Consider the following 25,477-nt stretch of genomic DNA (forward strand, 5'->3'; position numbering starts at 1 on the left):
TTGGGTTTTTGCTGGAGATATTTTAGTATGTTGTGAGCCTGTAGTTCTGTTAAGGTTTTTGCGTTTCGGTTGAATACGAGTGGGTTGTGAAAATGTGGTGTGTTTCTGTGAAGAAGGAGTTTTGTGTTTTCTAAATGTGCTAGGGCGTGTAACTTTATTGGATGGACCTGTCTTTGTAGTGCATGTTGCGTTACTTGTATTTATGGTGTTTCTTTGTTCTTGAAGTTGTATTTCTGTTGTTGCATGGGTTATTGGTGGAGACATTACAGTATTTTGTGAGCCTGTGTTAAGGTTGTTGCGTTTGGGTTGAGTACGAGTGGGTTGTGTTTGTGATAACGTGGTGTGTTTCTGTGAAGAAGGAGTTTTGTGTTTTTCAGCTGTGCTAGGTCGTGTGGGTGAGGGCGTCTTTGTAGTGCGTGTTGCGTTACTTGTATTTATTGCGTTTGTTTGTTCAGGAATTGTGTTTGTGTGGTTGGTTGAGTTAAGTTTGGAAATATTACAGTATGTTGTGTGTCATGTTGTGAGTCTAAAGTGCTGTTTAGGCTTTTGCGTTTGGGTTGAATACTACTGGGTGGTGATAATGTGGTTTGCTTCAGAGGTGAATCTCTGATTGTAGTATATGTTGTATCATTTGTTGTACTTGTTTGTTCGGTAAGTTGTATTTGTGTGCTTGTTTGGGTTAGAGGTGGAGATATTACAGTATGTTGTGTACCGTGTTGTGAGCGAGTACTGTTGTTTACATGTATACGTTGTGGATCATTTCTGTGTGTAGTATCTTGTGTTATGTTTAGAAATTTACGAACAATATGGCATGTGTTGATAATGACTGCTTTTTGTAAATGTTTGTATGTGTTTTTGTCTAAACCTAATAGTTGTAAATTGTGGTGGATTGTCTTTGGTATAACTCCGGTAGCACTAAGAATAATGGGAACTATAACAGTAGATTTCATTCTCCATTGCGTCTTAAGCTCGATAGCTATATCGGTGTATTTGCAGTGTTTTTCTGCATGTGTTTTAGTTAAGTTGTTAGTGTTGGGTATGGCAATGTCTATAATACAAATGGATTTTTGTGTTTTATCTATAAGTGTAATGTCTGGTCTATTATTGTGGATAGTTTTGTCTGTGAGTAGTGTCCTGTCCCAATATAATTTGTGTGTGTTGTTTTCGAGTATGATCTGTGGCGTGTATTTGTAGTATGGGGTCGTATCTGTTATGAGATTGTGTTTAAGTGCTAATTTTTGATGTATGATTTTAGCTACCTGATCGTGTCGATGTTTGTATTCAGTTTGTGCGAGTCGTGTGCATGCCGATATTATATGTTGGATTGTTTCTGATGTTTGTGAACAAAGTCGACAAGAATCATTTGTCACTGTTTTATCTTTATGTATGTGTTTTTTTTAGTTGCGTGTGTTAATGACCTGGTCTTGTATTGCTAACATGAAACCCTCAGTCTCCGGGAAGACATCACATTCAGACAACCAACTGTGCGTTGCTATAGAGTCAACACAATCCTGGCCAACCTCTTGTGGAAATCGTCCATGTAAAGGCTTTTGGTTCCATGTCTGTATGTTATTTGTGATGTATGTAAGTTTGGATGCGGGTGGGAGTACATTAGTTTCGTGTAGGTTAAGTGGTGTGTAAGATTTGTCTGCATATGTTACTGTTTTGTGTAAGACTGGAGTATCTGATTTGTTATAAAAGTATTGTCGTAAATTGTGTATTTGTGTTTGGTGTAATAGTTTTATATCTGTAAGTCCTCTACCTCCTTCCGAACGAGGAAGGTAAAGTCGTATAGTAGAGGAGTGAGGGTGATGTATATGGTGTTTTGTTAATAGTGTACTTGTGTTTCTCTGTATTTGTTCTAAATCTGTATTTGTCCAACGTATAATCCCGAAAGAGTATGTAAGCACTGGTATGGCATAAGTGTTAATAGCTTTGATTGTATTTCTACCGTGTAATTTTGTTTTAAGTAGGTATACTGCGTACTCTTTGTAGGTATTGTGTGATAAGTGTTTGTTTTATACTCGTATGTTTAATATGTGTATTTTGCTGAAAACCAAGATACTTATAAGTTTCATTCTCGTCCATGGAATTTATTAAATTACCCTGTTCTAGCTCGTAATCTAAAAGTTGTCTTTTACCAGCTGTGATGTGTTGTGTTTTACATTTATCAATTCCAAAGTCCATTTGTATGTCACGTGAGAATGTTTCGGTAATGTGTAGACGGTGATTAAGTTTTATGCTTGTGGAAGAGTATAATTTAAGATCGTCCATGTAAAACAGGTGTGTAATGTTGTGATGTATTTCGTGGTTGTGTTTAATATTGTACCCAAAGTTAGTACAAAAGTTATTATTATTATTATTATTATTGTAGTGGTAGCTACTTGCACTTTACTTTTATTTTTTAATTAAGTACTTACTTTTATAATTTAATGTACTGTACATAATTCGTGAATTGTGACCTGAGCAGTCAGTTTGTTGGTAGGTAGCATAAACCAACCCTTCCTTCGAAACATACGTTGTCGAGAAAAATCCTTTAAGGAAGTTTATTGGAAAATTTGTAAATAATGGTGAGCAGTTAAAGATCCATCGAAGATTACCGGTCCAATTACATGACTTCCCATTATGCCATAAAATATACATTAATTAAAAAAATATTACTTGATTTCGGCGTGAAACTACAACATGTAGGTTTTCCTGTGACGAGTAGTGTTCATAATGTCGATTTGAACACTTCGCAGTTAGAAAAATAAGATTCATCTTTCAATATACTCGGACTGGTAAAACTGTTAGTTTCGATATTCTTGCGGATAAACCACCTACAAAATGTGACCTGGGACAATGCATCAATGGTAATACATTGTGTAAAATAAAGCAAAGTGGCTTGAAATGTGTTTAACTGTATAATGGCATGACTTCTTTCGAGGGGATAGTTTGTAGTTATATATGATGTTATAAAAATCAAATTTTTCTAGACCTAATGCTTATATAAAATTTTGGAGGGAGCTGTAATACTCAAACCCCCCGCTCATGAGTGCGTCCCTGATTTTTTTAAACATCTGATGTAATTATTTTAATTGTTTTGTTGCCTCGAATAGATTTTTTTTGTTTTTTTTAATTCATCACAGCCTACTTAATTAAAATATAAAAACCGTTGATATAACTGGTATCTTATTTTCAATCTTATGTTATGATGGCTCGTTGAAAAGAGAATTAAAAAATCTATCAAGTAATCTAAAAATCCCATATGGCGCCTATTTAACTTTAGGAAGTTAAATATATGTTCCTCAAAAGTAGCCATCTTGAATTTTTTTGACATTAATTCTAAATTAAACGTATCAAAGACAGTAACTTTTATATAAAACTTTTTTTTATATCTCTTATACTTTCGATGATATAAGACATTCAAGGAAATGACCAATTTTAGTTTTTTTGAATTTACGTCGAACTTATGCGACATTTTGAATTTCCAAAAGGAAATTTTAAATAAGCATCTAAAACTGCAAAACATTGCCTATTTAACCAATTCTCTATCCTTAATAATAACAAAGTTACCCATGCAATCCCACCCGATCTGGGACACACTGTATACGTAACCAAAAATCGTTTGCGAATTACATTAGTAAAAAAAGGATGCAGTATTTACTTCCAAAAAGTAAACATGCTCAGTAAGTAGGTACATAAATCGTTCCAATTCTTTCATCCAGAATTTTTGTGAGCTTCCCCAATGCTAAATCAAATGAAAATCAATTGAAAATTCGCAAAACACTGTAAAAATAGTTGTCTATCGAAAAAGAATGAATTTAGGATGTGCTTGGCAAATGGCGATTTTATGGTTAACATTATTGCTTTTTAAGGATTTTATATGTCTCTTATTATAACGGGTATATAGAAGTTGCGCCTAATTTGACCTAGGTACATGGAAGGACATAGGCCGCCTGAACGAATAAAAAGGACAACAATATCTGCAGTGCAAACGAAGACCTAACTGCGGTTGTGGAGGGAGGAAAACGAAAAGAGATGTGATGAAAAACTGAAAACCGGCGTTGTGTCGTAGGAAGACGTGTTTATAGTCTGGGCTGAAAAGATTGAGGGTCGTTTAGGAGTGGAAATGATGTTGGGTGCTATAACTTTTAATCCACGGGTGGGATTTTAAATTTTTGACGACATTTTTTTTAAAGATTGGTTATCACATAGATCGGGTATTTTGGGGTATATTCTGGCAACTTATAGAATAATATTAAACTCAATAGGATAAGACATCATCCTCAAAAATGTGGGTTTTAAAAATTCTACAAACAACTTTCGCACTTATAACCGCGTGACGCTCCAATTTCTGTATATAAAAAATATGTATACCTAAGGACATGGTGCTGCCTACTTTCAATAAGGTAGGTAAAGCAACAATGAACATAAATGAATCTAATACCATTTAGGAAAAGGTAAATTTGTTTCAGAATTATTCAAATTTCAAAAAATTTATCATTTAGAAAAAGAACTTGAAAGTAAAACAACGAACAACAAATGAAAAAAGAAACGCAAACTTTGGACCCTAATGTTAATTTTGGTTTTTGCATATATGTATGCTATATAATACTAATAAATGTATGTTTTGATGTCTGTAAAAAAGAAGAATTAATTAAACATTTATATCTCATAATTGTCTATCTACAGGATTCGCGGAAGCATGAGATAAAGATTAAGTGTTAACTGTTAAAAGTTGAGCAATTTAAATTCGTTACTTTCGGATAGGCTGCACTAACTTCAACAGAAAGTTTTTGAAATGTATGGAAATATATGTAAAAAACTTTGTTGGACAGAACTGAATTTTTAAGGGCTGTTTAAACACGCGCGTTAACGATGGCGACAGCCGAATGAAATATTCCAATTTCTGGATACCATCGACGAAATTTGTTGCATTATAAACAAGGTAAATGGCGTGCATAAATTAATTAATTACTTAGTATGTTTGATTAATTGGCGATGAAGATGATATTATTGCTGTCCTATGCTAATTGCTTGCGAATCTGCATAACACGAGATCTTATCGGATCACAAATCGTATAATTGTTACTCATATGTGTCAAAACTCAATTATAATCTACGACTTGATTCACAATTAAAACGAAAAACTATGGATCGAAGCTTTTGACCTGGCTCGGAAAGGTATTTGAAACGTAAGCGCACTCATGTGTTAAGTTCGTCTAAAACTTCAAGCTCATGTGTTTGACATCTCTATCTAAACATTATCTCGGGAATAAAAAGATTCATCTGAGAGATAAGGAGGCTGATTTAGTGATAAGGAACGGTTTTGCAGCATTGACGAGAGCCGAGAGAGTTCATATTCCGACAGAGCTTTTTAGTTGTAAAACGTTTCGTATGGTTTTGTACGTACAGCGACAGCATATTCTTTTATGTTGAAGTCTTCCCCAACAATGACTGAAATTTGTTCGGACAAAGAACCCGCGTGTTTCCATTGTTCAGTTAAAAGGGCCACATTGCTGCTGTGACATTATGTTATATTGTATTTAGAGTGAATCTTTCTATGAAACGTTATATGTATAAAACCACCCTTTGCTAATTAGAAAATTTTCATCGATTAAAACCTTTCGTCTGGTTACCGTCACGTGGGGCAGACTCGATAATATTAATACAATAAGTAAAAAAATAATTTAGGGAAAACGAAACAAAAGCAGGCGGACTAGTTATCCAGGATGTAGAGACGTTTGAGCGGGGGTTTGTAAGAAGAGGCACTGGGACTGATAAGAACGAGATCCGGGGATCGCTCCGGGACAATTTATAGCGGCAACTTTTAAAACACACTCCGGGGGCGGCGTATATAACGTTCGGTACACTCCGGATGAAGAGTAACTGCTCTTGTCAACGTTTTGCATCCCCGATAAGATAATGTTTTCATTTGCGCCGATATGATAAAACGCATTATTCCAACATACACGGTCCGTTAGACCTTTACACATTGAAACCAATTACCACCATCTAACCCCGAAATTGCCCATCATAATTGATAAAAAGTCTGATCTGATAGCGACTAAGATGCGGATCCGATACTATTTTGACAAGACTCTGGTAATCCGATAGTGGAATCGGCCACGCGTTAAAAGCAAAAGCATTTTTACATATGATATGACTAACCTATTCGCCAGACTGTACCGATGCCACAGTCAGTTTTATCAGCGTGATATTATTTTCGCTGCTGTTTAGATAAGGTTGCTGGGGTTGGAAAAATAAATTGCCCTCCGCGGAAAATATAGCTCGAGTTTTCCAAAGAACGGATTCGCCGCTGCGTCTATTGTACTAAACTCATCCCACATTCGCATTTCGCGATTTCAATAGGTATAGGTACTTCAATTACTTGCATGTCTAATAATTCTATAAGGTATCTATATACATTCGTGACAAAGATGACATTGTGACAAGCAATTATGAAAATGTTAAAATCGTACATCAAATGAACCTTTCCATGGAATCAAATATATTCGCATATCTATCAAACAAGTTTAACTAAGATAAGAAAAACAAACCCTAAAGAGAACGCTTCCTCACTAACTCATCGAGAGTGGAAGAAGGTTGCTATATCGGATTCTAAAACGTAGCTAAGAAACGTTGTCCGGAGAGTGCAAGTTTGCATTATAATAAAAATCTTAAATACCGGTATTAGCGAGGGTATTAGTAAGTACACATAGGACTATTTAGGATCGTCTGCTTATTTTGTAGTTTTCTACTAAATAATAAATTGTCCTTTCTCAAAAATTAACACGAAAGTCCTGACGATTGAATGTTTTGGGTGAAGGCGTATAGTATCGGGAGGTTTTGGGGTATGGAATACCTCCCTCCCACCCCAACTAAAAAACACCCTCAAGCATACAGTAATTGATGTTATAACTATACATTGGAACGCTTCAACACTGACCTTCGAGGTAAGTTTTTTACCACCCGCACGTTAGTAAGGTTGGGCTACTAGTTCAAAAGTTACAGCCCTTTGAATTTTTTTTCGAAATTGGTTTTTAGTCCATAACTTTTGATCAAGAAGTCTGATCGAAAAAGTACGAATTGTTTTGGATTCTACGCACCAAAATTAATAAAAAAAAGTGTTTTCCCGAGAAATTTTGGTGCAGTCGATTTTTGGTAAAAAAGGAAGGTTGTACACTGCTTTTTTTTGCCCCGAAAAAAAAATTGTCTCAGATCGACCCGGAAAAAAATTTTTCTTATAGAACGTGGCCTGTAGAATCCATAATTTCAAACAGTTTCAAGATTGGGCTACTAGTTCAAAAGTTACAGCCCTTTGAATTTTCTTTCGAAATTGGTTTCTAGTCTATAACTTTTGATTGAGAAGTCTGATCGAGAAAGTACGAATTGTTTTGGATTCTACGCACCAAAATTAATAAGAAAAAGTGTTTTCCCGAGAAATTTTGGTGTAGTCCATTTTTGGTAAAAAAGGAAGGTTATACACTGCCTTTTTTTGAGCCCCGAAAAAAAAATTGTCTCAGATCGACCCGGAAAAAAAATTTTCTTATAGAATGTGGTCTGTAGAATCCATAATTTCAAACAGTTCCAAGATTGGGCTACTATTTCAAAAGTTACAGCCCTTTGAATTTTCTTTGGAAATTGGTTTCTAGCCTATAACTTTTGATTGAGAAGTCTGATCGAAAAAGTACGAATTGTTTTGGATTCTACGCACCAAAATTAATAAGAAAAAGTGTTTTCGCGAGAACTTTGGGTGCAGTCGATTTTTGGTAAAAAAGGAAGGTTATACACTGCCTTTTTTGAGACCCGAAAAAAAAATTGTCTCACATCGATCCGGAAAAAAAAATTTTCTTATAGAACGTGGCTTGTAGAATCCATAATTTCAAACAGTTCCAAGATTGGGCTACTAGTTCAAAAGTTACAGCCCTTTGAATTTTCTTTCGAAATTGGTTTCTAGTCTATAACTTTTGATTGAGAAGTCTGAATAAATTGCAGTTCAAAATGTACGGATCTGTAGAGCAATTGTAGTTTAAAGGCCCGGTTTTTGAATAGGTAGATAGATTAAATACAATAAGTACTATTGTATTGTGGTAAAAAATGACCCCCCATTTTTTTCATGGATGTCCGAATCAAACAAAATCTCAATGATGTCGGCAGATCTGTCTGTCCTCTCATTTCTGGCTGAACCGATTGGAACCAAATTTGTTACTTACACACATCCTTAGACATAAAAGGAAGAGCTGAAAAGCTTTTGGGCAGAATCGCTCGTACGCGAGTGTGCGCGTGGTATCTTTTAGCCCTGACCCGCGCTTTTCACATTCAATTTTAATCAGTAAATTAAAATGTCACTAAAACTCGCAAAAGGTCAATGAAATTTTCAATTGTATTTTCGCTGTCGGACGAAAAATCAGACAGGGAAACAACAAAAACTAGACAGCGGATGGCTTTGATAAGTGATATTTTCATCACACAACTCGGGCTTGTGACCAACCAGCAATTTTTCAGTCGCCTCTTACGACACGCAGTGCGCTCTGCGGTAGGGTTATTCTTTCCCGACCCTACACGGGTAGAAACTAACCTCGCATGAAGATGGATATTAAATCTAAGTGATCTCAACTCATTCTCTCGTCGCAAAGCTCCTTTCAAAATTTAGTAAAGAGGGAAACAGAGACGAATACAATATTTTATTGCTTTTTGGTCGACGAAGAAAAATCCGAATGGGTTGAAACGAAGCTAGAGGATCTGAAAGTGCCACTGTTTGGTGCAACGTAGTAACAAACAAAATTTTTGCCACACCGTTTCCGAGATTTGACCCAAAGTGGGCATTTTTAAATGCAACAACCTGTATATCTTAACATCAAATTTGTGCATTCTTTTGTCTTGATATATCTTTTTAAATTTTAGCCATGAAAATCAATATAATACCTTATTTTTTACTGATGATGTTCTTAAATAGTAGGCCATAGATCATTTTGGACTAGAATTGTATACGCAATTTTTGACGGTGGTTTAACTGCTTAAAACAAATTTCCAAAGCTACTGGAAGATGTATCTTTGTCACAGCGAAATAAAATATTTTTGAACAGGATGGGGCGCCTGCTCATAATTATTCAAGGTGAATTACAGAGTATTTAAATGCCAATTTTCACAGAGGTTGGATTCGCATCAACCATTACAAAATTTACAGAATCAACCCTTTATAATTTTAAATTCTTGAAAAAAGATATGTGCTTATTTTACTCATGTTAGTTTTAGTTGGTATAATAGAATTTGTAATTTTAATTGTTAATTTAATTAAATTTAATTGTTTTGTGGATAAAATTAAAAAAATATAAGTTGTATCGATGTAATCAGGAAAAATAATGCAAAAAGTTGACTTTAAGATATACAGGGTGTTGCATTTGAAAAATACCAACTTTGGTTTAAATCTAGAAAACAGTTCTCCAACACTTTTACTATGCCGCATTGGATTATATAATTTTTAAGTAAAATTTGATAACCTCGCAAAAATCAAACTTTTCATTTTTACCCTGTGTCTCAGAAACAAATGTAGCTATGATTCAGTCTGTTTGTAGTATTAAGTTTCTCAAAAAATTCTCTCTCTGAGGTACACTGCAATCTCAACCAAAATCGGACACAAGGTACATCAAAATTCCATAAATTGAGCTACGAAGTGCTACCCCATCCAGCATATTCGTCAGATTTAGCCCTCTCCGACTATTTCTTACTTCCAAACCTGAACAAATGACTGCAGGGCGCCGGTACGAGATTTGTCGAACGAAGAGATCATCATTGAAAACAAACGCCCATTTTGAGGGGCTTGAGAAAACCTATTATTTGGAAGGAACATAAAAATTGGAAAAACGGAACTTATAATCGAGCTTAAAGGACACTTTTGCATGTTGAAAAATAAAACGCTTATACGCCGAAAAAAATATCTTTCATTCAAAAAGTTACTGACTTATCAAGCTGCCCTCGTATATATACTTCAATTTGTCTGACAAGTTCAACTATACCTACATAGCATAATGTAGTTCATTTCCGAAATGTGTATGTATAGAATGACTGATTGGAAACCTCCTGTTCAATTTTTGATATCATTTTCTGATAGCTACCCTAAAATTGAGATACTGCATACACATAGGTACGTCTGCGTCGCGATAAATTGCTATTGTTAGCGAGTAAAAAAAATGTAAGTCAACAACAAGAACCCCCATTAAAGAGGCTAAAAGCTAAATTATATATCATTAGAAGATGAAACGCATTTAAGATCCTAGAAGGTTTCGTATTATAAGTACGGGGGTGCCGCCTATTCTGCTAATGTCGCTTACCAAACGTAAGTGGTAATGACTTGACAAAAATCAGGGATAGATACACAATACACAGCACACGAAAAATATTAGCCTGTTATAATAACAATGTTTAGTGTTACATTTGCTTCTTTGAAATGCCAATGCAGTCCAGGTGTCAAAATTCAATTTCATTTACACTAATTTTTAATCCAAACCATTGTTTAGGATTAGCAAGATTGGTCACTATTTTATAAATGAAGTAGGTAGTTCATCAGGAGACGCAAAACTCTCGTGAGCGCTCCATTTACTTAATGTTAGTAATAAACCTCGAAAGCCTTGCGACATTCTTCTGATTTCGCATTCTCCACACCGCAACTAATTTTGCCGAATAAAATTTCATATCATTTAAAAACGCAAAACGCCCCTCATTTATGTATATGTTACTAAAATTAAAATGTTTCTCCAAATGCGTAGGTAGGTACTATATTTTTCAATAGCTTTTTGACGCAGTACCTTTATCGCTACTAGCGGCAAAACTTTTCGTAAAAAAATATTCCACCTACCTTGAACTTGACCCTGGTCCTATCTTGATTTCGGTGATAGTGAACTTCCTGAAAAGAAACGCAAATATTAATATCGCATGCAATACTCGGTCAAAAGTATTGTAGAAATAGAGAGCACCAATCCGCACTGCATTAGGTACGCTAATATGCACTTCTGATAGGTACCCAAAAATTTGACGAATAAAATTTAGATGTTTTAAAATTTGAACAAAAAAACTCAAGTACCATTGTTTCTTGGCGTTAGAACCAGAGACACATTATCGATTCTTTGTGGCTCGATGGCGACTGCGGGCGCCCCGATGTCAGGATACTCGTAAGTACTACTTAAGAGTTCAACGCTCGTTCCGCGCATGTTATTTAAATTCGACTCCAAACTGTTTCTTTGTCTGGTTATCGAAGAGTCACACTCTGAGCGATTTTTTCATTATTTTCAAGAAACTGGTTCGTGCCAGAGAGAGAACGCATATTAGGACTAGTTCTAAACTTACTAACAGAAACTTGCTAATTTTTTAATAATCGCATGCGTTATCTAAGGGCGATAGCCATCCGCCCAAAACGCTACGGGCAAAGATCATGATAATGTTTCTAACACAAATTTAAGGGAGGAGTAGAATGTGCAGAGAAAAACATGAATGAAATTTTAAAAATTGGAGCGAGGAAAATTTAAAGAAGTAGATACTGGAAGAAGAAATTGATCTTACTTTACATTTGCATAATCGAAGGAAATGTAAGAAAACCCCAACCTGAGGCAATTGAGAGAAGCTTAAGGGAAATGAAGAGAATTTGAGTAGAACATTTTTAAGAAGATGGACGAGTCACTCGTGTCGTGAAAAATCCATGCCGTGATTTTTCCGTAAATGCTATAAAATCTATAATTTAATTCATTTTCCGGTTTCCCAAATTGAAAAATAATAAATGAGCACATGAGCAAAGCAGAATTCTTTACGCATATATAAGAAATCTTTAACAACTTTGCCTCTAAATTAATTAGGGGAGAAAATATCTCGAAATTAGCTTGTGTTTCCGTATTGGTGTGTAAACCCAAAGAGTATACAACGAAACAACGTTATATACTCTTTGGTAAACCTTTCCTACATTTGCATCAATTAGATATTGTATATACAGAAAAGGATTAGGTAAAGACTATCGCTACCCCCCGACAGGCCTACATCATCGAGATTTTGTTTGATTCGGATTCCTGGACGTGTATTTCCGTCAAAAAGAGGGGGGGGGGCATTTTTTGCCTCAATGCAATCAATCAATGCCTCCCTTTAGTAATAAGGTGCGGATGGTAAAAAAATACCTAGTTCAAATTTCTTATTCTACCTATTCTGGATTTGAGGACCATCCATGTAGCAGATGAACATCAACACACTCTACGATAAATACAGACGAACAGACAGGTTGAAAATAGCGTATTTTTTCAATTTTTTTAAATGCGTTAAAATAGTATTAAGCTCAATGTCCGTAAAGAAAGCGTGGGAATCGAACAACCATGCCCGAAGAAAAAAGGGAATCGGCAAGGGGCAAGGGCAGATTGTGCGATTGCATTGCGCGCGCTAAAATTAGCTATCAACTATTTCATTTTATTCGATCGTCGCAAATAAGTAAGTCGTTCATCAGACACCAATCAATAATTAGAATCAACAATTTCGTCGTCGTCGATCAACATACGCAACCCTTTCGTCGTCCGTGATCGCTTCATCGCGCGGGTGGATAATTTCACCACCACCCACCGTTTCTCTTCGCCGCTGGACATTAAAATCACAAGTTTCTTTTTCTATTAATTTCTCGTCCTATGTCAACCTCAATTTTTCTCGCCGGGCCACCCAGAAATGCATAGTGTATGTTTGTCAATGTCCTTTCATTTCGTTTGTACATAATTATTATACCTATAAATAGTTTGGCGTAAGAAAGATTACCTTTTCATCATACAGTCCACTTAATCGTTTATTAATTACCAGCTCGTAACAATGGTCCTTAGCTCAAAACACATCCTTACCAAAACACCTACTGTGCTATCTCCGCTCCTAATTAAGCTGTAGGTATAGAGACGCGATCGGGACATCGTTTGCTATCAGGGTTTTTAATAATGTATATTGGTATTATCATTAGCTTCCTGAATTTTTATAATGAACAGTCAAAATTTCCATACCTAATTAATTAATTTGCATACCCTACATTTAGACGTCAAAAATAGAGCAAGCTTAGGTTCTGTTGTCGCGGTTTCCATAGAAACAGCATTGTAATATGTTCTGAATGTCATTTTATATCGTGCTTCGCGTCGCATTTGAAGTAGGAATGACAGAACAGATCTGTTTCCCTTTAACTATACCCTTGCGGTTAAAGTGATCACTTAATCTATCCTCACGGTTAAAGAGCGACTTACCACCAAAAATTCCCCCCGCAACACCTCAAATTTTGAAAAAAAGCAAAAATATCGTTTTTTTTTTCGAAAAAAAACCGTTATTTTGTGTATTTCAGAGAAACACTAAATTCGGAAAGTAGACAAAATTTGCGACAAAAAGATCGTATGATCTTTTGACGTAGAGCGAATGGGTAGAGCGTTAGCGCGTTTCAGAACATGCGCCTTGGTTGGTCTTTACCAAAATGTGTGGTATCTACCCTTACCAATATACCAATAATTTTTGAACAGATTTTTAAAGACTGAACGTTTTGAAGCAGAACGCATGAACGGAGGGTACAGAACTAGGTACAGAATACCTTCATGTGCTGAAGGTATTATGATGTGTTTTCTGGGGGGGTATTCCCAACCCCCCAGGTTCTATATTTTACAGTTACGCCAAATGTCTAGTATTCTTACCACTTACCCCATCATTTTTGGAAAAGATTTTAAGGACTGATCGTTTTCAGCCTGAACACATCACCGGGGGGGGGGGGGGACATTATGGTAGTTGTAGGGAAATGTACCACTGACCTCTTTTCTTCTATATTTTTTAAATATGTAGATGTGTTCTTAATTCTGTTGAAAAATAAAAGAGATTAAAGCGGCGAGAGGGTTAAAACGAAAGATAAAGGGGGTGAAGGAAGAGCGTCGGGTTGTTAAGCGAAGTTCTTAACTCGGCCTGCGTCGCCAATGAGGAGACCTACTTCAAGGCATGCCTGCGCCCTCTACGTGCGGAAGTAGTATATATAGGTACGTCAAAATGTTTTAGGGCGTTTTTGGTTGCCTACTTTATCTACATTTCCAATTTGTAGGTATTTTATTGGTGAAACAAAAAAAACCGTTTTCTTAAAAAACATTTTTTTTCTTATTTTCAAGATTTGAGTGGAGAGTTGGTGGGAAGTTTTTAATTTGGATTCAGCAACATACAGTACCTAAGCTTATTTCCAGAACTACCATTAATTTTGCAAGATAAGGTCCTCATATGTTCTCTATTGCCTGAACTAATTATGCAAAGTTCCGGCTATTTGCCTGCCAACAAGCCGAGTTATTTGTGCAGTTGACGGTACCAAATATGACCTGCTTTTCCTAAAAGTAATGATTTCTTATCAAATACACCCCTTGGCGCCGATCTGATAAGGGTGTCCGGTCGCGCGAGGGGTGACAGACGTTAACAGGATTGTAGCGGAAGGCCTCAGCCACAATGTCATGATCTCAGAAACTTGCTAGCTCAAAAGTAAAGAATTTGCAAATATCATTACCTTCCGGCTAAATGCGGTCCAACAGACCGCGAGCGTTTCGTGTAGGTATAGTCACCTCAAATACTTATTCATATACAGGGTGGTGACTTGCGTCACGCATCATAGGGATTTCAATGTAAAATTTATAACATGGCATTATTGGCTCCCCAAATTATTTTAGAGCAAAAGTGTAACAATTTTTTACGTCAATCAATCGTATTAGTTTTAAATTTTTTACATAATAAAGACGGAAAATTGGAAAAATTAAACCCGCATCTTTTTCAATAATCTGTGATGCCATGGAATTTTATAAAACAAAAACTACGCCAATATCCGTCATGCCATGGAATGTCTGCTATAAATCAAATCAAATTCTATTAAAAACTATTATATTTAGAACAGCCAATTCAACATAAAGAAAGACCAAATTACTAAAAACGGTTTCCTAATATAACAATTTACACTAAATGTTCGAATAAGTCACCATTAACTGCAAGACAGTAACCAAGTCGATCTGCTGCTAATTGATAACTGAATATCTTTTTGTTTTAGAAAATTCCATGGCATCGCAGATTATTGAAAAAGATGCGGGTTTAATTTTTCCAATTTTACTTCTTTATTATGTAAAAAATTGAAAACTAATACGGTTTATTGACAAATCTACAAAAAACCTTAATACATTTTTGCTCTAAAATAATTTGGGGAGCCAATAATCGCATGTTATGAATTTTACATTGAAATCCCTATGATGCGTGACGCAAGTCACCACCCTGTATACGTTTTATCCTGCTATTTTAATGGTAAGTATAATGGTTTGCGTTTCGGGCTCTTAGAATATCAATGGTGATCGTCGTTGCTTACAAAATCAAAATATAAATATATCTTCACAAGATTTTTTTATTGTTTCCTATTTTTAGCTATTCTTCTAGGTCCGAGTTTGCAAATGAGGTAGGTACGAGTGGACAAACCATACCTATGCGATTATTGATATTTACAACATTTCTGAAACTAAGGCGGTCATAAAAATTAGAGTTTTAAAAATCAGTAGGTAGGTAAGTACTTAATGAATGAATAAAGTAAACAAGTCATTATTTACCTATCCTCAGACCACGGGGTTTTGTGCCGCATACTTCCATTAGGTACACATATTAATATACTTACCTATAAGTAGGATGTAGGATTTGAAAAAATTAAGTGCAAAATTCTTTTCTTTTAAATAGCTGGAATGTTTCATTCGAGATTAAACAATAACAATGTACCTAGGTGTAGATAGGTGTGGGGTATCTGAAAGGGCTTTTAATTTTCGACACTTAAAAGAAAACAGTTAGCTACCTATTTACCTATATCATCTTGGCCTTATTGTTATTAGAAATTTGCTAACGCGCAATATGTAGGTATATGACATATTGTAGGTATAGTATAGGTACCTACTTATGCACAGATATCAATCGAGTATCTTGTTATCAACTCCACTAAAGTGCGCTTGTTTGTCATTTGAACTAATACCTACCCATTAATAGAGACCAATAAAGTATTGCTCGTCGTTATAGTTTAGATATAGAAGAAAGAGAAGTTCGCAAAAGGTCTTTAATAGCGAGTGTTTGCAATTCAGTAGATGGATGAGAAAACTGAAGTTTATGAGATAAAATCTTGTTAACAATCTCATACTTATATATCTCTATACTTAGGTACCTATATACAATTATGATGTACTTAATTAAAATTGTATTCTCATACAAAATTGCAGAAAGAATAATATAGGCGTACCTGCTTTATACCTACCCCAAAAGTAGTCCTATAGTTTCGTGATCGTTAATTTAAATTGTATCTATCTATATTATAGAGATGTATATGTACCTATACCAAATATTGTTCCACGTTTCCTAAAAAGACTGTTTGATGTACCCAGAAGGAGTGGGGGGGGGGGGCTAGGGGACACAGTAGGTATCTGATAAATTTTCCGTGCCGATTAGTGCTTATATAATCTTGTAACAGCTCTAATTTGTATATTAAGGGACCTATATACGTCTTTATTATACCTATACATATTGATAAAATCGGGATGTTATATAGGCAAACGAGACCCCTTCCTACCATAGGTACCTACCTATCTACTACTAAAAATGAATAAGTATTCATTGTCAATTTTCTTGTACTTGGGCAGTTAAAACATTAAAATGAATGATAATCGCGTTCCTGTTCTATACAGTTCAGCATTGGGTAGGTACCTATGTTAGAGTGTACCACAATAACACTGAAGTCAAACTTGGAAATAAAACAAAAACAAAGCAAATCCACTTTAAATGTTTAGTGTGTTAAAAGGAAAAAAATCAAAGAGAGAACCAATGCTAGTCATGAAACATGAAAAAGGGGCCGAAAATCGTTAAATAGGAGGAGCTTCTTGATTTGTGGTCGCCATTTTGTCAAATAGTAGTGTTTTGTTAAAGGTCTTATCTGATTGGATAATCTCCCTCCTTGCATCGGGATCAAGACATAACTCATTTATTATTACAAATGCAAATTGTTGCTGATTATTAATATGTGGGGGGCCAGCGGTGGGCCGCCGAGAGCGAATGCAAAAAAAATGCATAACTCCTAGGGCGACTCTTTTCGACCAGATTGCTCTTTCGCCGCTTCCTTTCGCAAAATTATACTGTAATATTAAGCCAAACAAGCGCTGCAACTCGAAATAGGTGTAAGTAGGTAAGAGAAAACTCAATAAATATTTGTGTTTGGGCTTTTTTGTGTTATTGGGGGTTCCACCTTTTCTCTGAAACCCGCCCGCCTCATGAAAGCTCTCCAATGTCTTATCGCAAACGGGCCGAATGTCCACGACGTTGCCCGACGCCCTGTTGCCAAGGGAAACGGGCTAAACGCAAACGGGTGGCATTTAGTTCTTGCGCGTTAGTGACCGTAGTGGTTTCGGCGGCGTTTCAATAATGACATACCGAATTGTTTAGGGAATAAGTGCTCTAATTATATTAAATAGTGCAATGTCCACCAATGTGTTAAATGTGATGTTTTTCCCAGTAGTTTTAACACGTATAGCTTCTTGCGAAATGAAATTGTACCTATAGTTAGGTAGGTAGACAGTGGTGCTCCTCTAGATCTAGAGTGCATTGTAACTGAGGAATACACTGGCAGCAACTAAACGTATATAGCCCCCTTTAAATGATTTTTAATTACTACCAAATAAAGAACACAGAATTAAGTCAGTTCAATCTGACTATTGATACCTACTAGTTTCTTCAGTTTTAGTTTACTTGCACACTGCAACCATAAACGAATGTTATGTTCAGTTTAATTAAACTACCCTATCTAAATTACCCATGACAACTATAGACTCACTGATATAAATTAGGAATTGTACCTTCCCGCCCTTTGACATAGAAAAACAGTTTAAATACTTAAGTATAATGTTAGTGAAAAACACTACAGAAGTAATCAGATAATGAGTGATAATAACTGATTATTATTTCAGACTGAGTATTCACCGGCGGAGCTTGCCCACAACGAAACCTCGCGCATCAGCAAGTGACTCCTTGATGATGTACCAAAACGAAGAACGTTGACCATCAGTGAATATATATAGCGTTGTGCAAAAATCTCTCGAGCAAACTTTTTGTGTGGTGATGTGCTTTTAATAAATAATTTGGACTTATGATTATGGAGATGACCAACGATTCCGCGGCGGTCGGACGATGGTACGAGTCCCCGCGTACGGGAACATCTGCAAGTCCGGCGCAAGGCGGACTCGAGGGTAGCAGTTCCGATTTAAACTCTAGTGTCGCCGAGCACATGGGCTTCTTTTTGGATCCTTCCGGTACGCAAAGGGCGGCGAGGTATTACCACCAGAGTATGCATTCGCCGTATGGAAGCGTCGCTGGACACGGTAAACAGTTTTACTATTAACTAACTGCGGTATCACATCGTATACGTTCAAATCGATCCACTCCACAATACTTAAAATTGCTACTTTTGGCCGCGATAAAAGGATTTTTATCGGAATAGATAAAGGTCACAGAAACCTGGCTCGAGTGATTTTTTACTGGCATTTTTTGGAATGTTTTTATAAAAATCAGTCTGATGACCTTGGCGTTTGGGTACGGTTTCGATTTATTGGATAAGAAGATAAGCTATCATGATCATAGTGGACAATCAATCGCGAAGATGATACCTAAATATGGGCCCAATTTTATGCAATAACCGACGCAACGTTTACGTAATGAATCATTTTGATGGGGTTGACAATGGGCAGTAGGTATCATGTGAATTTTCTGTTGTAAAACTTTTTCTCACGAATGATTCAACAACACCAACAGTCACCATAACAATAATGATGAGACCACATTCCAGGGTGACATGACTGTGTAGGTCAATGATGTTCTTTTTTTGATTTAAATTCAGATTGAGTGCGGGCCGAATATCAGAGAGGTATAAAATTCGTAGAATTTGACAGTGGCTAAAGGAACACGTACCAAAAATCACATGTACCGTATTTTAGCTAGAAATTTATTGTCTGCACCCTAAAAATGCCATTGGAAACGAGGATCAATCCAAAAATGTAACTTCATAAATGCAAAAATAATCGGATATTAAAAAGTAGTCGCACCTTCGTAAATATAAAAAGTTCTCAACAATTCCAAACTGAAATACGATCCGTTTTGTTTTCAGCGTATAAAAGTTGGTAAGCTGATAGCGCTATATCTCAGCCGACGCGATCATAAAAATGTCTTCGCGACGCGCGAGTTTCGCCCTTGTACCAGAAGACCGTGCCGTAAATTTGCCTTAACAAAAAAGAATATCGCCCCAAAAGTAAAAAAATACAACTTTGGGCCATGGAATTTATTCATTTTCTATTATGCCATTAATATGAAATTATCCGTAGGTAATTATTGGCATTCGCGTTTACATTAAAAGGTTTTTAGAAATTCCGTGCTGTAATTAGTTGGCCAATAGGTATTTGTAATTATGTGATCGACCTGGTGCCCAAACAGAACCTAAAGACAAAGCGCATATTTTTGTATACATTAGGTACCTACTCAGTCACTTTGGTCTAAAGTAAAGTGTTACATAAGTCAATTACTACACAATAGCCTTGAAGTTGGTCTTTATTGTGTTGTAGAACGCGGTTTCATATTGTTTCCCCTATGGATAATTCCGCTACATGTGTATGGAAAATCATGCATGATGTTTAATTTACAATACTTGTAGTAAAACCTTCTCTCCCATTCAAATCAACGCATTCTAGGATATTTTCATACTTATCAAAGGCTATAAGCAAGCCTTGGATACCTATTATTATTATTACTATAATTGGAATGTAATGTTTCACTTTGCAAATTGCATGTACTTAGGTACAGTTTTTAGTGTATTTATTTTTAAAAACAAATATAGGAGTTAGTTTTCTCATAAGTTTTAAAAACTTGCGCGGCATGCGACGGCTTTGTTATATTGCTTGTTGCACATATTCCCATTCTGGCATAAGTAGGTATACCTAATACCACAATTTCTCAAATAAATAAATACTCGTCTAGCTGTAGGTACAAAATGCATTAAACATGAAAAGTTCACCTTTTAGGTGTCCATTGATACCTACATAATAATATCAAATCTGTTATTTTGCATATTAATTTGTACTGCGTAAGCAACATTTTGCACCGAACAAGCTTTAAATTGGTACCTACTATGCGATCAAAAAATACTTGCAATCGAGTCACCTTTGAAATTTTTGTTTACATAGGAAGTCATAGGTAGGTACTTATTTAACTTGAACTTCCAAAGGCGACTCGACAATTCTTTTTTGATCGCCCGTTATTTGTTTTTTTTAAAGCCAACTGATTTTTAATAATTTGAAATTTCGGTTTTATTGAACTGATTACAAACCCCATCATTTCGGATAAAAAAGGTACCTATTTCCATTTGATCAAATTGAGGACTTTCAAATTCTTGAGATTTTTGAAGAAATATAAGTATACATTTTCCTCTTAGCCTACACTCCAAGAAAAAGCGTACTAAAAGTTACGAAAGTGTTAAAAATACCCCTACGCGATTTAATTCAAATTTAATGATGGCGTTAAAGACATTCGATTTAAAATAATGCGGTATGCTAAAACAAGCTATTTAAACAACCTACATGTACCAACTTTGAGAAATCTATTCGCGCCTATTTCCATAATAATAAACTCCACTCGTCGTACACTCTGTATGTTATGGTTTCACATTATGTCTTTTATTATCAAATTCATATCGTCTGTTATACCTATATTGCCTAATTTTTACAAAGCGGATCTGAAGAACTGCACATAGATCTGAAGTGCTTTCAAGTATAAGTGCGAAATAATTTTCGCCTGAGAAAACTATAGGCACTACAAGACAAACGCCACAAATTTGTGCAGTATGGCAACAAAATTACACATAAACATTTCATGAACTTGAATATTAAGTATATCTCGCATGTTGCAGCAAATTGTACTTATGTTCCAAAGATTCCCAAGCTAACATGATTTGATCCAAATTAGTAGATAGGTATACAGACCGAGCAAGAAAATTAAATTACAATAATTGTGCCTTCAGAGGAAGCAAAGGGGTAAAATGATAATGGTAGAAAATTTAATTAATCTATAATATATGTATAGGAAGTAGGGTTTTATAATCTGGGGAACCTCAATATAGATTGGTTCCTCTAGTGTTGAAACGTAAGGGTGCAAAATGTTATGCTTAGAGGTATACAGGGTGTAAGTAAGTTATAAGAGATTAAAAAAAATTGTTCAAATAAAATTGTTAGTGTTTAAATAAATTAATGTAAATCAGTAAAAATATTTTAATTTTCGAAGATATACCTATTTTTGACTTTTTAAATGGCACGCCCTATACATTTTTATACTATTTGGTAGAAAATAATGTTTAGTTTGAAAAAGTTTCGTAAGTTACATCTACCTTCAAATTCGAGATATTAATGAAAACATTTAAATATAATTTTACTGGAAATTAAAGTTGGCTACGGCGAAGGCTATGGAAACAAAATTTGACATTCGCATCGCATATGATTAGGTATATATGTCTAGTAGTCCGACGATTAGGGTTTTTGGGGCAACACTTTATTTTATTTTTTTAAATACAGACCTGCATTTTTGATTTTCTATTTTGAAAAAACTCGTCATTATCAAAAAATAATTCATGGGTTCTAAATCCTATCACTCTAAAATTTAGATCAAAGCGCAAGGTTTACCTAAAAACAAGGTAGACACATACAAAATCATTCATGACAGATTGTCTTAAAACAATTGTGAATATTAGAATTTTATCACGCAGTGTATAATAACGAACAATAAACGGTCGCAGCTTAAAATTATATATTTAAAATGTAGGTACCTACTTATACATTGCAATTTTCCAACAAATCTCTAGCATGTTCTGAAACTCACACAAGTCTTCAAAGGATTTATATGTGCACAGTGTGATTATGCAAAGAATGAGAAACTAAATTTAAGCAGACAGCCGTTAACGCTCAATACTTTCACATATTTAAAATGTGCACAGTGTGATTTTGCAACACATCACCACCATGTCCCGAAACTGTACCTATCTCTTAACTCACAAAAGGTCAAAGGATTTAAACGGTGCATATTCGTTTCTTTAGGACGATGTATCACACACGGTGATGCTTTGTTGTGAACAAAAGTTGTACAGTTTCAGTTTGATCCATCTGTTTGGTTGCAGTGTTGGCATGGAACTATAGTTGTGTTCAATTTTAATCTGAACAAAAATGAAGTTTCAACAAAATTATAATTCAACAAAATACTCTGTAATTGGGCGCATGCCTGTTGAGGGCCCAAAACAAGAGAGGGATAATAAAATAAAATAAAATAAAATAAAATACCTATTTAAGAATAAATAATATTTAAACAATGTAGCATCACGACATGAAATCTTTGTAGCGCAGCATCGCGACGCGTCGTCGAGCTGATGGCAGTGCAAGTGCAAATATGTTCCAGCAGCCATCTATTTCAAAGCGAAAAATTTGTTATATACATTTCCTTTATTCGGCACTTGAAAAATATATTTTCGCAATAAAACTAGCACAAACTTTTGTTCACAACAAAAAAAGTTTTGTTTTTCCAAAGCACTCTTCCCAAAAAAATCAAAAATTGTACTTTTAGGTATATACAGATACTAAACCAACATGTGTGATATATCGTTGTAAAGAGAAAAAAAAACGTCATCTCAAAATGTCAAAATTCAAAACGGGGTCCTTAAAGTAAAAATAAAGTTGCCACGTGTTTCTCCGTCATTTTGAAAAAACGAGATGGCATATTCGAGTTCCACCTAAAAGTGTCTGGAAAATGCGTTGATTAGAAATGTGGCACTCGAAAAATGGACACCCTGTATAGATAAGCTTACCCGGGTAAACAATGTTAGAGTCGAAATTTAAAAGAAAATGTTTTTTTGATTGTAGAATGAAGATACCTTGTCATTTTAGATTGTGGCGGTATTTTAATAATAAATTCCAGTTGAAAATAAAGATTCTCATTCAAAACGGCGGCGCAGAAATGATTGCGGAAAAAGGCTATGGGGAATTTAGGCACTGTCTCCCAAAATCGAAAAGATACAAGGAAAACGGTATAATGACCATAAAATATTGTTTGTTTCGTATAAAAGTTGGAGAATTCTCCTTGAAAATATAAAATTTTATTTTATAGCAGAAGGCATCACTGTAAAGCTTCTGAAAACTATGTATGTATTTAATTTAGACGTGCACAATAGAAAGCTGAGGTTCTCCCGTCGTTTCCCTGAAAACAAAGTTGTATTCTGTTCTGAACTTCATTTTATTTCGTACTCCGCGTTCCATTTTTAATAAGAATGACAGATGTTATTGGAATACACAAAATTTTATTTTATCTTTGCCGTTAAAAAGATCACTTTATCTATCCTTACTGTTAATTATCTATCCTTACTGTTAAAGAGACACTTAGCCTACACATTCAAACCATTAAAATGTCAATTTAACATCTGCTATAAAATAATACGGATTTATGTGGGGCTAGTTTTCATAAGGACAATTATTGTTGGAGTGAGTCCCTGTTAACGAATTTTTCCGCGACAAAGTAATCTGCAACAGATTTTCTAGGAGGTTTCCAATGGTAATTTTCGAAGAAGCATATTTTGCGAGGATATTCGGAGTTTTGCTTTTACAAAAAAATGGTATTATACGTTCAAGTTGGAAAATCATATTCGTGGAAACTATCTCTTGAAGTAACTGCTATGTATCTATGTGAGACATTGGATTAAATTGAAGGAGATTCATTTTGGGGTGATAAAAGGAAATTCTGGTGATAGGGATGAGAAAATATAAGGAATTTTGTGGGACATAAGAGGCAAATTTGAGGAAACTAAAAGAAAGTTATAGAAAACAAGGCAACAATATTCTTCAAGGAAATAGTGTTACTGATTCCGTAGTGTAAGATAATTTTTATGGGATAATACGTACCTACAAGAAATCGTTGAGAAATGCGTTATTATAGAAAATATGTGAAGAGGAAGAGATTGAAGGAAATATTCTGATTAAAGAAAAATAAGTAAACATTTTGGGGATGCGGAAAATTCACTCCCCGAAAAAATGCATGTTGAGATTAAATCGAGGATTAAATGGTTAATGCAGTAATAAATTAAATAGATTTTGTATGAGAGTAAGTATTCCGTATTCATGAGTGAAATGAAGTGTAATGGAGTGAGTCACATCTAACATTAGGTACCTATATACATATCACTGATATCACTTATCAGTTTGTGAGTTTGTCATAATGACAATAATTTCTAGGGGTGAACCTCTGCTTTTATATATTAAATTAACTGTGAAAGTGTAGGTTAGGAAAATTTAGAGGTGTGAAAAAATATAGATAACGGATTTTTTATGAAATAAGGAAAATATATTTGGAGAACATCAAGAGTAAATTTTAAGAAAGCTAAATGGAAATCTTTAAGGTGAACTAAGGAATCTTTGGGGGAAAATAGATTTAGAATCTTGTTCTTTTAGCAGCAGCAAAGCAAATATTCTTGAAGCGAATTTTTTCAATAACTGATGTGTGCTTATTTTATGCTTAGAAGTTGTGTGGTTTTACGGTTTTTGATTTTTTTAAATTTTTAAGCTGGTACTCCAACTTCAAGTCTAATACTGGATGTGTAAAATAAGATACCTTTGGAGCCTAGGATACGAATTATGTGGCTTTATATGTTTTTAGCTATTTATTAACTTCAGGCCTAGATGTGCTCGATGTTGTACAAATGGGAATCTTTGAGGATCTTGACTTATGCTAATGTTTGCCGTAACATCCACATTGTACGTTTATATAATATTATATTATATTCCAGTTTCTATAGGTTGTCTTATCTTCACAGTTAAAACTTGGGAAGTTTTCCACATATGACGTATGTTAATGTTACATGCTTTGAATATAAAATATAGGTTGTAGTGTTACCCATAGTCCAGAATTAAATTTAAACCCTTTGTTATGCTATTTTCTAATTCATTTTCGATTTTACGAAAGAACAAATTTAGAGTCTATAAGTACTTAAAGATCACTGTGGTAAATTTTATCGTATCAGTTGTATAGTTGCGGCATGAATATGTAGTGCCATTGTTTCCCTTCACCTGTGCAAGCCATCCATAGTGATTTGTCAGAGGTTTTCCATCTTTGTAGGAAAATAAGGCGCTTTCGGTAGCAAATTCATGATATCTGTGCCGTCTAGCGCTTATTTTCCAACGAATACGAAACACTATGTAAAGAATCGACCGAGGTAAGTTTTCTGATTTATGGAGTTTCCCGAGTGTATTTAGGGTCACATTACATTTTCAAAAATAAAAACTGGAGTAGCATGTTTCAAGAGCTTTCGTCATAACAAAATAGCCAAGGAAAATTTGGGGTATACAAATTACAAATATACACAGTATGAGTTGGTATAACCGTGGCAATTCAATAAATAATTGCGGTT

General features: G+C 35.1%; 1 protein-coding gene and 1 long non-coding RNA gene across 5 annotated transcripts in view; one reads left to right on the plus strand and one right to left on the minus strand.

The window, feature by feature from the left end:
* Positions 1–10,840: 10,840 nt before the first annotated feature.
* LOC116177158 overlaps positions 10,841–25,477 on the minus strand; it is a 160,900-nt gene continuing 146,263 nt past the window's right edge. For both annotated transcript variants that reach the window (XR_004146616.1, XR_004146617.1), the window contains exon 8: positions 10,841–10,888. This is a non-coding gene — a long non-coding RNA (uncharacterized LOC116177158). The remainder of the gene's footprint in view (positions 10,889–25,477) is intronic.
* Positions 17,394–25,477, plus strand: part of LOC116177157 (GATA-binding factor C) — a 65,664-nt gene continuing 57,580 nt past the window's right edge. For all 3 annotated transcript variants that reach the window (XM_031496039.1, XM_031496040.1, XM_031496041.1), the window contains exons 1-2: positions 17,394–17,566; positions 17,967–18,377. In XM_031496039.1, coding sequence (XP_031351899.1) covers positions 18,146–18,377 — 232 coding nt within the window. In that variant the 5' untranslated portion in view covers positions 17,394–17,566; positions 17,967–18,145. The remainder of the gene's footprint in view (positions 17,567–17,966; positions 18,378–25,477) is intronic.

Source organism: Photinus pyralis, unplaced genomic scaffold, assembly GCF_008802855.1.
Source record: "Photinus pyralis isolate 1611_PpyrPB1 unplaced genomic scaffold, Ppyr1.3 Ppyr1.4_LG7, whole genome shotgun sequence".
In the NCBI taxonomy this organism is placed as follows: domain Eukaryota; kingdom Metazoa; phylum Arthropoda; class Insecta; order Coleoptera; family Lampyridae; genus Photinus; species Photinus pyralis.